The sequence below is a fragment of the Antechinus flavipes genome, chromosome 2 (assembly GCF_016432865.1).
Source record: "Antechinus flavipes isolate AdamAnt ecotype Samford, QLD, Australia chromosome 2, AdamAnt_v2, whole genome shotgun sequence".
NCBI classification, from domain to species: Eukaryota; Metazoa; Chordata; class Mammalia; order Dasyuromorphia; family Dasyuridae; genus Antechinus; species Antechinus flavipes.
This window is the reverse complement of record NC_067399.1, coordinates 442,442,755-442,457,000: the sequence shown is the minus strand read 5'-3', so window position 1 is coordinate 442,457,000 and position 14,246 is coordinate 442,442,755. Positions and strand designations below refer to the sequence as shown.

The following is a 14,246-nucleotide window of genomic DNA, read 5'->3' as shown; positions in this document are numbered from 1 at the left end:
AATAATTCTGATGCCATAAAAAGCAGTCGAGGATATATAAGCTCTTCCAACAGGAAAGCCTTAATAGTACTTTGGAATGGGCTACAGGGGATGAAAACAGGGTAATTTGATGGGAGGCTTGGGGATATTTCAAGGAGAGAGAAAGATCTGAGATGACTGCTCCCATAAGCTAAAGGAATAAAGATCAGCAAAGCATCTACCTCTGAGAGGATGACGTACATTGTCTTTTCTTTGCAATTTAATATGAGCGCTTGAGTAGTAAATCTCACGTGGTACAAAGCTCCTTTTCACTGTCAATGAGAGGGCAAGATGACCATTTGGCAGGGAGGACCATAGAGGGGAATTCATACTTCAGGAAGGAATTGTAACATATGATAAATAACATATATATAGTTTTGACCTCTTTTCCCTCTGTACTCATAGAATCATGGTACTTCAGGGATGGAAAAAACCATAGCAGTTATTTATTAGCAACTCCAATCTAATATAAAAATTTCTTTTAAAGCATCCCTGACAATGTGCCCTGCAGCTTCTACTTGAACTCCTCTAGGGAGAGTAAATTTCCTTCTTTCTAAGGCAATTCACTCTATTGTTGAACAGTTAAAAAATTATTTCTAAAATTAAGATCTATTTTGTTTGGAGCAGCTAGATGATATAGTAGATAGAGTACCAGCCTTGGAGTCAGGAAGACTGAGTTTAAATCTGGCCTCCAACACTTAATGTTTGCTAGCTGAGTGTCTTTGGGCAAGTCACTTAACCCCAATGCTTCAAAAAAGTTTTTTGATTTAAAAAATATATATATATATTTTGCCTTATTATGATTTCCACAACTAGGGATGGTCCTAGTATTGTAGTTGGAAACATTAGTTTCTATTTTATAAGTGAGGCCCACAGAGTGACTTGCCTATAATGCAATTTGTTGTTCTTGTCGACTCTTCATGATCCCATTTGGAGTTTTATTGGCAAAGATATTGAAGTAGTTCGCCATTTCCTTCTCCAGCTCATTCTACAGATGAGGAAACTGAGGCAAACATAGTAAAATGGCAGGGTCACACAGGTGAGATTGAATTTGAACTCAGGTTTTCCTGACTCCAAATCCAGCACTCTAACCACTGGGCTGTATAAGGTGCTATTGATACTACATCAGTGGCAAAGCTGGCATCTGAATCCAGATCCTCTAACTCCAAATCCAGAGCTCACTCAACGGTATAATGCTACTACAGCAATAACCTGTGGTTTAAAAAAAAAATTCCTTTATTTGAATAAATGGCTGTCCTCCAAGACTGTCATTAGTATTGTCTTAGCTACATTTGTTCAGTGAGCTGATCCAGAGGCACTCCACAATCTAGGCGTACAGCCAGGCACACACCTGGGTCTCTAGCCTCAGAGGTTGAGCTCAGCATTTAAGAAGCCAGGACCGGGCAGTGTTCCTTTGGCCTTCCCACAATCAGGGTAGGGCTGGCATTCACCTTGGCTGGATGGTCCCAGTCAGAGTAATAAACACTACAGAAGATATATGGACAGCATTATATGACCTCAGAAATCCTTTCTCTTCTCTATGGTTCTACTCTTATCAGAGCTCTATATCCTGAAACTGTGTAGCACTGTCTATAGACACACCAAAATGAACAACTGATTTTGTCCCTTTGTCTGGTCACGTACATACCTGTGGGCACAGCAGGATCCAACATTGGCTTTTCCCACGTATTAATTTGCTCCCAGGTAAATCCATTGGTCCCCAGAGCAACACTGTAACCACAGCTGCTGTAGTGTTCATCAAATGAGCAACCACCTGAGGACAAAAGAAATATGAATAAATATATTGATGATTCTATTCATTACTTCTGTCTCTTTGTTACCTTATCTGTAGCAAGGCATCTTAAATTCTGGGAAAGGGAAAAAATGCAGGCAAATGAGGTTTTTATATTAGCTCTGGATACACCTGAAAAGGAGCTGAAGTCGCCTTGTTTTAAAACTCTTATTTTTTTAATAAAAGTATTGTCATTAATAAGACAAGTTTCATTGATTTCAATCTTGGATTTTGGGAAGTTAAGCAGCAATCACTCATTCTAAGCATGATCAATGAATGCAAGTACGGACATCATAATTGCCTCTTGCAATATGGCCCTGGTGAAACAGATGCTTACAAAGGATTGTTTTCTGGGGGGAATTAAATTTAAAATGAATTTAAATGTTACAATCAACATGTAAGATAGTCTGTTCATTTCTCCCCCTAAGTTTTAAGACCTCTCCCATTAATAGTAGGAGGCATCAGGGCAGAGTGGATGGGTATCTTAGAGTCAGGAAGCTTGGGTTCTAATTCTACCTCTCCTACATTCCAGGTACATAACCATAGGGACAAATATCTTTGAGGCAGCTAACTAGGATAGTGGGGAGAGAGAAAGTCTTAGGGTCACAAGGATATGAGTTCAGATTCTGCCTTGAGCCTTTACTAGTTGTATGATCCTGGGAAAGTCACTTAAGCACTCTCTGACTCAGTTTCCTCTGCCTCATTCCTGTAGAATGTGGATAATAATAGCACCTACCATACAAAGTTATGTGAAATTTAAATGAGATACTAATTGTCAGGTATTTTGTGGACTTTAAAGAATTTTACAAATACTACTGCTGCTGTTGCTACTGCTGCTGCTACTACCATTCTGTTGGTAGTGCTATTATTTTTATCTTGGCCTTCTGGGCAGTTCTCTAACACTGTGTTACTGTAAGTAATATTCAGGGTGCAATTTTTAAGATCTGCATTGGTGGAGATAGTTTTCATACCAAGAATTTCCTATACCCATGAAGTCACAGGTCCAAAATCTTTTATTGAATTCTAAATCCCTTAAAATGTATGCATTTGCAACAATTTAATCATATTAGTTCTGACAAATTCTTATTAAGCATCTACCTTGCACCTAACAGCAGGAAAGGCACTATGAGAAATACAAATTATTTGTAATAACAACAATAATAATAATAGCTAATATTTATATAGTACTTACTACATGGCAGGCACTGTGCTAAGCACTATACAATTATTATCTCATCTGAACTTCACAACAATTCTGGCAGGTAGGTATTGTTATTATCCTCATTTCACAGATGGGGAAATTTAGACAAAAAAAAATTAAGTGACCTACCCAGGATGAATTTAAACTCAGATCTTCCCGGCTCTATCCTTCCTCTATTCAATGCATCAATTAATTATTAAATTTCAGATGGAATGGTTAAGAAAGGGTTCATGAAAAATTTTTACATCCAAGAGCCTTACTTCTAAAATATATACAGAATTGACTCAAATTTATAAGAATACAAGCCATTTTCCAATTGATAAATGGCCAAAGAATATGAACAGAAAAGTTTCAGATGAAAGAAGTTAAAACCATTCTATTCATATGAAAAAATGATCTAAATAACAATTGATTAGAGAAATTCAAATTGAGACAACTCTGAGGTATGACTATACACCTCTCAGATTGGCTAAGATGGCAGGAAAAAATAATGACATATATTGGAGAGGATATGAGAAAACTGGGATACTAATACATTGTTGGTGGACTACTAATACATTGATAACACTAATATAATGGTTCACATTGTGAACTAATCCAACCATTCTGGAGAGCAATTTGAAACTATGCCCAAAAGGCTATCAAACCTTTGGTCCAGCAGCATCTTTACTGAATCTTTATTCCAAAGAGATCATAAAAAGGGGAAAAGGAGACACATATGTAAAAATGTTTATACCAGCCATTTTTGTAGTGTCAAGAAAAGTGAGTGGATGAACATCAGTTGGGAAATGGCTAAATAAGTCATGGTATATAAATGTTATGGAATATTATTGCTCTATAGGAAACTATCAGCAGGATGATTTCAGAAAAACCATGAACTGATGCTAAGTGAAGTGAGTAGAACCAAGAGAACATTGTACACAGCAGCAAGAAGATAATGTGATTTGGCTCTTTTCAACAATGAGATGATTCAGGTTAGTTCCAATAGACATGATGGAGAGAGCCATCTGCACCCAGAGAAAAGGGCCTGAGTGTGGATCACAACATAGTAATTTCACCTATTTGTTGTTGTTTGTTTGCTTTTCTCTTTCTCATTTTTTCTCTTTTTGATCTGATTTTTCTTACATAGCATGATAAATGTGTTAATATGGCTAGAAGAATTACACGTGTTTAACCTATATTGGATTATTTGCTGTCTAAGGGATGGGAGTTGGAAGAAGGGAGAAAAATTTGGAACACAAGGCTTTGTAAGGGTGAATGTTGAAAACTATCTTTGCATATATTTTGAAAATAAAAAGCTATAACAAAAAAGAAAGTGTCCATGACAGAAATGACATTTGAACCAAGGCTTGTAATAAACTAGGGATTGTGGAAGTAAGGAAGGAGTACATTCCAAGTATAGTAGAAAATCTGTGCAAAGTTTGAAAAGCATTTACTCAGGTAGCTCTTCTGGAACAAAGCATGGATAAAGGGGAGTTTGATGATCTTCCAGCTATCTGAGAAAGGCACTTCAGCTGTAGGACATGTCAGCACAGAGAAAATTCAGGCTGACCTATTTTCTTGGTCAATAAAAGTCAAATAGAAAAAAATTAATGAAGACACAATGATTCAATGTGTCAAGAGGATCTTGAGGAAATAATGGCTAAAGGGAGCTGAGAAGAGGGTAGATGGGAGGAGGTCCAGATGATCAAAAGACCTATTCAAAAAAAAACTTCTTCATGATGATGGATGATGAATCACTCTAACCAAAAGTGAGATCAAAACTATAAACATATCAATTGAGCAAAAGCTCACATTCATGGTTTGTACAGATGAAACTTGAGAAGAAAGCAACTAAGTGAATGTGTTCTCTCTATGCTCCTACAATAATCCAAAGCAGGAGCATCGTACAAAGATGACAGAACACTCTTGGGCTTTCCAGACTACAGAGAGGTTAGCTCTTCTGAAAATGGGAACAATACTATCACAAGTACAAATGACAAATTAACACAATGCTTCAGAATCCACAGACTAAAGGCAATTGTCTAGATATGACAGAGTGAGGACAGCATGGCTCTGGAGTCAGGACTTCAGACCTATGTGACCTTAAATAAATCATTGGACTTCCTTGGCCCTCGTCTAAAAAAATGAAAGAATTGCACTAGCTGGCTTCTGAGGTCTCTGTCTGCTCTTGCTCTGGGATCATATAATAAAAATGACCATAAAAGAGAAAGTGCAGAAATAGGCTGGGTTCTGGCTACTTTCTAAGAAAACCTATGTCTGGCAGGGGCTGAAGTCCAGAAACACGTGTGCCTAACACCAAAGGATTTTTACTCCTTGGCTATTGAACCTGAAGAATAGCTCACTGTCTGCGCTTGGCCATTTTTGGCACCTTCCCTAACTCCTCACCATACGTCCCAGGGAGAGACAGCACCGTGCTCCTTGATTCAGAGAGATAGAAGTGAGAGCCAAAAATGCAAGTCACTCCTTTTAAAATTGGAGTGCGAGGCACTTCCTTGTTCAGTAATGAATCTTTCCTGACAAGGTCTAGGGCACTGTCATGAAGTGGGCATGTGAAAGCCAAAGAACATGGAGGTTTGCTGCATCATTCCAAAGTGCCAAATTTTGTCCCAGAAGGTCAGGAACTGCATTCTAAGGGAAGTGCCCCAGCTATAATAACATTTCACTGGAAGTTGACAGGGTCCAGGTCTACTGCCAAACATGCTCCATGGGCTGGCCTCTGCTACATTAAGATTCCCTAAATAGGTCTATTCTGAAGTACAAGTCTAGCCCTAGCGGTACTAGAAGTGGAGAACAATGTCAGAATTCCAATATCATTAACTAGAATGTAAACCAAAACAGCCAATGATTCACTTTCTCCCTATTTTTATCTCCCTCAAGTTCAACACTTTTTAACAAAGAAATAATCATCACAATGATGATAATTGACATTTTTATAGTGCTTTAATATTTGCAAAATGATTTGCATATTATCTCATTTTGATTTTCATAACAAAAATATGAGGTATTTTTTAAATAAGAAAACTGAAGCCCAAGCAGAGTAAATAGCTTCTCCAAGGTCACATACACAGGTCACAAGTGTCAGCGACAGAATTTTAATTCAGATCCCTCAACTCCAAACCTTGTACTCTTTGCATAGCATTACAGGGTCCTTTCTATTGTTCATTTCCCCCAAATAATGAGGTCTGATTAATGGGAATTTGATATTAATGATCTTTTCAGCAGCCTTTTGCATTCTGACCTTTATTCAAGTGATGTAGTTAAAAACTGTATTTGGGGCTGGGTGATGTGAGTTTGAATTCTGGTTTTATTACTTCCTATTTATATAATTATGAGTGAGTCATTTTTTCTGGAACCATTGTTTTCTCATTCTCTAAAAGCAAGAAAGTTAGATCTCATAGTATCTAATGTTCTTTCCAGCTGTAAATTCTACAGACCTACAAAGGTAAACATTAACCTGCTCTTCAGAGTTGAGATCCTGGACTCTTTCAAATATCAATTTCTTTGCTCTTGTATGTTTACAGATTCCTTCCCTGACTATTTCAAGGTACCTCTGATACCTGCTAAACTATTACCGGTACCATTTTAAGGTAGACACAAGTAATTCCCTTAGGAAATTGTAACATTTTGCAGCAGTAGTTAGTTCCCTACTGGAGAAATGAATTTAAGAGTCTACATTAACAAGTGAAAAAATTCTTCTGTTACAATTGGTAGAAATTGACTACATTAAAAAAATTTGATATTCCATAATTGTAATGATGATATATTGGAAATGCTTATTCCATAAAGGGAGTGAAGAAAGGTGGGACATCCGATTGAAAAGAAAAAAAGAGAACTTGAGGATATGGTTTGGTAATCTGAGTAGGAAAAATGAAATCAGTCACTGAGTAGATCACAAATATTTGTGCTCTGCAAGTGAGTTGAGTACCATAAAGATGATGAGATATTCTCCCAAACCATACTCTTTTTATCTCCTCCAGACAGCAGTTCTTTCTGATCACTGTTTCTGCCAGAGGCACCACCCACCATTCAACCCTTTCTCCCATGTTCAAAGTCTTGCAGTTAATCTTGGCTCTGCTTTCTACATTACTTCTCAAATCTAATTAGTTACCAACTACCATTGATTCAGCCTCCAACAACATTTCTCACTCCCCTAATCCTCTTGCCTGGACTTCTGTGAGAATTTCCTAAGAGATCTTTCCATTTTTTACTTTTTCCTAGTTACAATTCAACTTTTGTGCATGTCATGCCAATAATAATTAATAATAATAATAATAACCTTTCCAAAATACCTGATCATGGCAATTCTCTGATAAAAATTTGCAGTAGCTCCCTAGTATCTACTAAGGAAAATTCAAACTATTCTATCTGGAATCCTAAAATCTTACATGATTCTACCCTTCTTCCTTTATCTCTTGTCACTACATAGGACAGTGCCCTAAGCACATTATGCTCCTGTTAAACACGTCTGCACTTTGTCTCTCAAATATGATACATATCAACTAACTTCCATACCTCTTTTCTGTCTGTTGTTATATTATACCTAGCAAATTCTGCCTGTTCCTATTTACTTACTACATTCTTAATCATCTTCTTTTGTATCTATCTATCTATTTAATTAAATATGACTCAAATTCTACTACCTTCTCCATGAAACAAGCCTTCCCTGGTTACTCCCACCTTATCCCCAAATTAATAATAACCTTTATCCTCAGACAAAAATAATAGTATTCCTGAGGGCAAGGGGAAAGGTTGGGGGGAGAGAATAAGGGAGGGAGAGGTGGGGTTTAAGTAAGAGGAGGGGGCAAGGTAGTAGGAGAAGTAATGCAGGGGAGTTAGGAAAGCCAGGAAATAAGAGATACACAAAAACATAAAATAATGATCAAAAGTAGAATTTATTATGTAAAAAAAAGCAGGAGTAGTAATCATGATCTCAGACAAAGTTAAAGTTAAAATAGATTTAATCAAAAGAGAAAAATAGGTAACTATACTATATGTCAGCCATATTAATCAATACTGCTTTAGACTATGTAAAATAACTAGAAAGTATAAGATTGAAATATTGCTGTGGTGTAGGAAATGATAAGTTGGTAAAGTCAGAAAAACATGGAAAGATTTGGATATATAAAGGAAGATGTGATCTACCTTCAGAGAAACAGGACAAACAAGCAAGGTAGGGTCTTACATAGATGCATATGAATGTATATGTGTATATATGTGTATGATTATAGATATCTATGCATGTGTGTGTGTGTGTGTGTTTGCGTGCCCGCACAGGCTTAATTGCAGCCTTTATGGGGGAGGAGGGAGGAAGAAAAAAAAGAATAAAGTAAAAAGTGTATAGCAGAGAACAAAAGAAAACCTAGAAAGAAGCAAAGAAAAAAATAGACATCTCTGAATACAATGTGCAGTTTTTATTATATAGGCTTTCTTGAAATGAAAATTTATTACTTTATTTTTCAATTCTCTCATGTTCTGCTGTGCACATTGCAATTTTTTTCTTTTCCTATTTTGTATTTAAATTTAAAATAAATAAATGAAAATAATAGGACTGCAAAAGTAGAAGGATCTTGGTGGAACAAAATGGCCACCAAGATCCTTCTACACTATTTCTGATGATTTCTTATCTACTTTGCTTGAGACTTGCCATGAGAAAGGAGCCTAAGACCTCCTGAGCCAGACCATTCCACTATGGAGTGACTCTACATGTTCAAATCCAGCCTCAGTTACTTACTATCTGTATGATATTGGGCAAATCACTTAAACTCAATTGGAAAATAAATAAAAGAGGAGAAGAAAAGAATGAAGGAAAGGGGACAAAAGGGAAGGGAAAAGGAAGGATAAAGTGAGTGAATTATGCATGTTCACATAGCTATTATGTGTCTGAGTCAGAATCTAAGTATGAGTCTTCCTGAATCTACTCATGGCTCAAGGGGCTCCCAAACTAGGTTATAACTACCTCATAAAAGGTCCAAAAAAGCTTGTCAAAGAAGTGAAGGAAATAATTGATAAACAACTATATTATTTCACTGAAATATTCCAAAAGTATTAGTGCTAAGTGAAGAAAAAATATGGATTGGGATGAAAACAACTTTATCATGCTAAAAAATGTTACATATATCAAATTAAGTTTTCTCCAGGAAAATTAATCTCTTTGTTTTATTTCTTATAGAGTTTGCATGTCTAGAATTCATTTTCTTTCAATAAATTACTGAAAGCAAAATATATGAGGATCAAAAAGAAGCGAGGATTCCGTGTACTACAATATTGCTGTTCCAGTACTTAGACCTAGTTCCTGGACAAGTGTTTCTTCCTTTTCTGAGCCACCATTTCCTTCTCTGTAAAATGAGGATAATACTTAAAAGATATCTATTTCAAGGGCTTATTGAGGAAAATACCATGTTTGCTTAAAGCACTATAGAAATAGAAATTATTTTTACTTGAGCTTCAGGATAATTTCTACTACACAAATGTCTAAATTTGAAAAAGAAAATTATAGGGCCTTTCATAAGGTCAGGAAATTGCCTCTAGAAAAGCACTACCCAACGTGACCGTCAGACACTGTTCTCTGGAGACAGTTTTCCCCAAGAGAAAATGATGACTTAGCTGGATACCAAGACAGTCAAATGGCTCATCAAAGCCACATTGCTTTTTGTCCAGAGAGAGAATTCTTCCAGGCATCCACACATACTGAGCTCTGCCAGGAGCCATCCATGATTCCATAGTCTCCTTTGCCTGGCCCAGGTGAGTCTGGAAGTCCCTGTTGCTGTCTGCACCTTAGGCAATGCTTCTATTCTATAGCCTCCACAAACCAATGTCAGGCAAGTGAACATTTCTGCCATTACTGGAAGATGGGAAAGGTAAAAGAGGATGTGGAATGAATACTCTAAGAATCAGAACCTTGAGCTCTGGATCAGAACCCTCCTTCAGCTCTCCTTCACATGATGGAGACTGAGACTTAGGAACTCTGGTATCCTGAAGAAGCTAGATAGCATTGTGGATGGAGTCCTACAGAAAGAGCACTGGAAGAGTCAGGAAGACCTGAATTTCAAAAAGCCTCAAATATTTCCTACCTGAATTGACCTAAGACAAATAAGTTCTGTTTGTCTCAGTTTCCTCAACTGTAAAATAGACAAAATAATAACTTAATAAAAAAAAATTTGTAAAGCACATGTTTTAGCCCATAGTAGGTACTTAATAAATGTCTGTTCTCTTTCTCCCTTCCCTTGAGAAATTATTTCTCGTGTCTTAATGTCCTAAGTCCTCTTTTCTTTTATTTATTATGATACTATTAGCTCATATTTACATTTGTCTAGTGTTTGAAATAAGCACAGTCCTTACAATAGCCCCCGGAGTGGTAAAGCTAATGTTTTTATATGTTTAATATAATGACACTGAGGCTGGGAAGGTTAAGAGATTCACAGGGGCAAAATATTATGATTAGAGTACTCCAGCAACTATACCACATTTCCCTATCAAAAGGAGATCAGAATGGAACTTTATTGAAATAGCGAACTCCCAAAGGAAGAAACACTTTCTACATTCTTGCAGGCAAGATTCTTCAACTTATAATCTTAGAGACACAAGCACAGGTTATATGGTCTGGACACATCCAAGTCAGGAATTGAACTCAGGTATTTGTGACTCCCAACTTTTGGTCCATTCTGTCACGTGACTTTCCATCTCACCAAACATATTTTAAATGCTTACTCTGTACACAGCACTGTGTTAGGTGCTTAGGGAGCCACACAGACTATAAAGCCTCTGACTTTAAGGAGATCATAATCTAATACAGGGAACTGACCAATAGTCTGTACACTATAAATCACTGAGCTTTACTTTAATCACAAAAAGGTCTTTGTTGTTTTTCAATCATATATGACTCTTGATGACTCCACTGAGGATTTTCTTGAGAAAGATACAGGAATTGCTATTTCATTCTTCAGCTCATTTTACAGATGAGGAAACTGAGGCAAATAGGGATAAGTGACTTGCCCAGGGTCATATAGCTAGTAAGTATCTGAAGTCATATTCGAACACAAACCTGACTCCAGGCCCAGTGCTCTATGCACTATAATGCCACCTAGTTTTCCAAGAATACATTAGTCTTTTTTGGTTGCTATAGCACTAAAAATTCCCATTTCTTTTTGTTTTTTTAATAAATTTCTCTATGACCATACCCCTCCATTCTATACTTTTGAAGTAGATTTTTAGAACGCCAATACCAAACTTGACTTTTATCCCCATTGAATTCCATCTTAATAGATTCAGCTCAGTGTTCTAGCCTGTAAAGATCTTTTGTGATCCTGATTCTAATATCCCATATGTTAGCTAACTTTCCAGGCTTTATGTAATCTGCAGATTTTATGAACATGTCATCTATGTCTTTATCCAAGTTATTAATAAAAATGTTCAACAGCCCAGGGCCAAACACAGATTCCTGAGGCATTCCACTGGAGACCTCCTGCCAAGCTGACAGAACTATCAATGACTGCTTTCAGTCCAGCCATTCAACCTGTTCCAAATCCATTTAATTCCTATTATGTGCTAGTCCACATCTCTCCAGCAAGAACAATATAAAATATTTTATCAAATACCTTGCTAAAATCTACAAAAACTCTTACTTCTGGCATTCCCCCTGATCTTCCAGTTTAGTTACCCAGTCAAAAAATAGAAATAAGACTCAGAGGGCCATGACATGTTCTTAATGAAGCCATGTTGGTTCTTTGGAATCAATGCTTTTTTTTTCCAGCTGTTCACTAACCACCTCTTTAATGTTCTATTCTAGAATTTCCAAGCAATTAGAGTTCTATAGTGTACAGACTATTTGGTCAATTCCTTAATTTTCTTTGCAAATTGAGACAATATCTGCCACTTTACAATTCTGTATCATGCCACAATCCTTCAAAAATCAGTGACAGAAATTAAAATTAAAAAAAAATTCTTAGTAAGGCTGAGTATCTATCTGACTAAGACTTGGCAACCAAATCTGCGTTTTATCTTAGTATCTGAAAATATAATTAGTTCTTTAGGACCTGACGGCCTGAATTTATCCAAGGCAACTGGACACTCCCTTATCCTATCTCCTTATCTATCTAAGTTACCAAATCCCCATCAGCCATTTTCATTTTATCATTTCAACTGCAAAGGTCATTCTCCTTGACAGAGGAAACAGAAGCAAAATATGAATTGAGCAGCTGCACCTTTTCTCTGTTGTCAATTATCATCCTGCCATTCTGCCAACCAGTTCAAATAGCAATTCTATCCTCTCCCTTTCTCTTTCTCTCAATGCAACTTGGGGGAAAAAAAAAACATCTTTTTATTGTCCTTATTTTCCTTCACCAGCCTCCGCTTAGCCCAAGCTTTAACCCTCTTGACACTATTTTTACAGGACTCTGCCAGGCTTTTATATTCCTACTCTGTTACCTGGCTCTTGCCTGCCTTTTCTGGATATCTTTTTAAAATCTAAATTGATTGGTGAGGTCTCTGAGCATCTACATCAGTCTCTTCAGACAATTCTTGTTTTTTCTTCTTCAGGGAATCTGTTTCCCTTTGTGTCTGAAGGTTTGTTTTTTTTTTTTTTAATTCTAGAATATTTTCCTTTCCCTCTTCAACTAACTTCCCCTGTGGAATTTTTGTCCAAAATTAATAAGGCAGCAGTACGAGGACTGATTTGTAAGAGAAAGTGAGTCAATATGAGGGAGAACTAATAAAAGGTTATTGCAATAGTACAGGCAGGTGGTGATTAAGGTCTGTCAGTGTAGGTAAGTAGGTGCCATAGTGGATGGAGTGCTGGGCCTGGAGTCAGGAAGGCAAATTCCTGAGTTTGAATGTGACTTTAGTTAGTTTCTAGCTGTGTGATTCTGGTAAAGTCACTTAAGCCTGTTTGAATTAGAAAAATAAATGGCAAACTACCCCAGTATCTTTGCCAAAAAACAAAACAAAATAAAACAAAAAACCCAAGTGGAGACACAGAGTCAGAACTAGACCAACTGAATTCTTACAATGGCAAATAGAATAGAGAAGAGGGAAGTTGAGATTTTGATCAAGTTTCTTTCTCAAAACAAGAGAAATTTCCACTCTATTAATTCTTGACACTATCTAGAGAAAAATTTTGAATTTGGAGTAAGAAAATCTGGGTTTGAATTCTACCCTTTTCAAAGTGTTTATGTGTATATATGTGTAAACCCAGGAATTTTTCTCCTGCCTAATTTCCTGTGAAATCACTAGGATCACTGAGTCAGATTGCCTTGGAGCAGGGAGAAACCCCAAGACTGCATGGCATAGTCACACAGCACAATGGATAGAACAGGAAACCAGAATATAACAGCTGGTTCTGTTACTTTTTCCAAGCTAGGTTCCTTCCCCTTTCTGGGAAAAAAAAGAGGGGGAATAAACTAAATGACCTCCAAGGTCTTTTCCAGCTCTGAGATTATACAATCAAGCCGGTCCCAGTTCTGATATTCTGGGCTTCAAAGTTCCTTTTCTTCCTTCCTATGTAAAATGAAGAAAGTGGGCTCCATGGTCTAAAGTCTTTTCCAGCTATAATTCTTATGATTCTCTTCTTTCTTGCCCAATTGGAACATGAACAGTGATGACCTCTTCCTCCCAAAACTAACTGCAGCAAGGCATGGGGCCAGCCCTATGGACTCGCCACGGGTCATAGCCACATGGCTAATGGCTTATGGAGGAAGGATGAAATAACAATGCCCTGCTCATTGGAGTAAGGCTAATTAATTTTGATCATGGCCTATCATCATAGCATAGACTTGCCCCCGGATTAAATGTAAACCAGCCTTGCATAAATTGAATGACTTCTTTGAATATATAATTGAATTCGCAGAAGTGTGTGCCAGGGGGGCGTTTAAATAAGTGCACAAATATGATAAAAAGGACTTCACGCCATTATAGCTAACTCAGTAAGCAAAAATAATGGCAAGGCGCGTTCCAATTAGCGTTTGATTTATTTACTTTAACAAATCCAATTAGTAGGATGTTTTATAAAGTCATCCAATGTCAAATACTCCTGAACTCGCCAGATAGGAACAATGTTTTTGATCAGCAAATAAAATTAAAAATAAAAGCGCTTCAAGATGAGGGTAGTCCATAATAAATAAAGTCTTGGCTCAATGTCGACTCAGGCATTCCCTAAAGGCTAAAGAAAAGTGAGTCTAAGTATCTACTGCAACTCTTCCCTTTGGAGGGGAATATAATTCCAGTCCAATAGAATTAAAA

General features: G+C 36.9%; 1 protein-coding gene across 9 annotated transcripts in view; it reads right to left on the bottom strand.

The window, feature by feature from the left end:
- PTPRT (protein tyrosine phosphatase receptor type T) overlaps positions 1-14,246 on the bottom strand; it is a 1,291,476-nt gene that overhangs the window by 929,337 nt on the left and 347,893 nt on the right. For all 9 annotated transcript variants that reach the window (XM_051979271.1, XM_051979273.1, XM_051979274.1 and 6 more), the window contains exon 2: positions 1,667-1,792. In XM_051979271.1, coding sequence (XP_051835231.1) covers positions 1,667-1,792 — 126 coding nt within the window. The remainder of the gene's footprint in view (positions 1-1,666; positions 1,793-14,246) is intronic.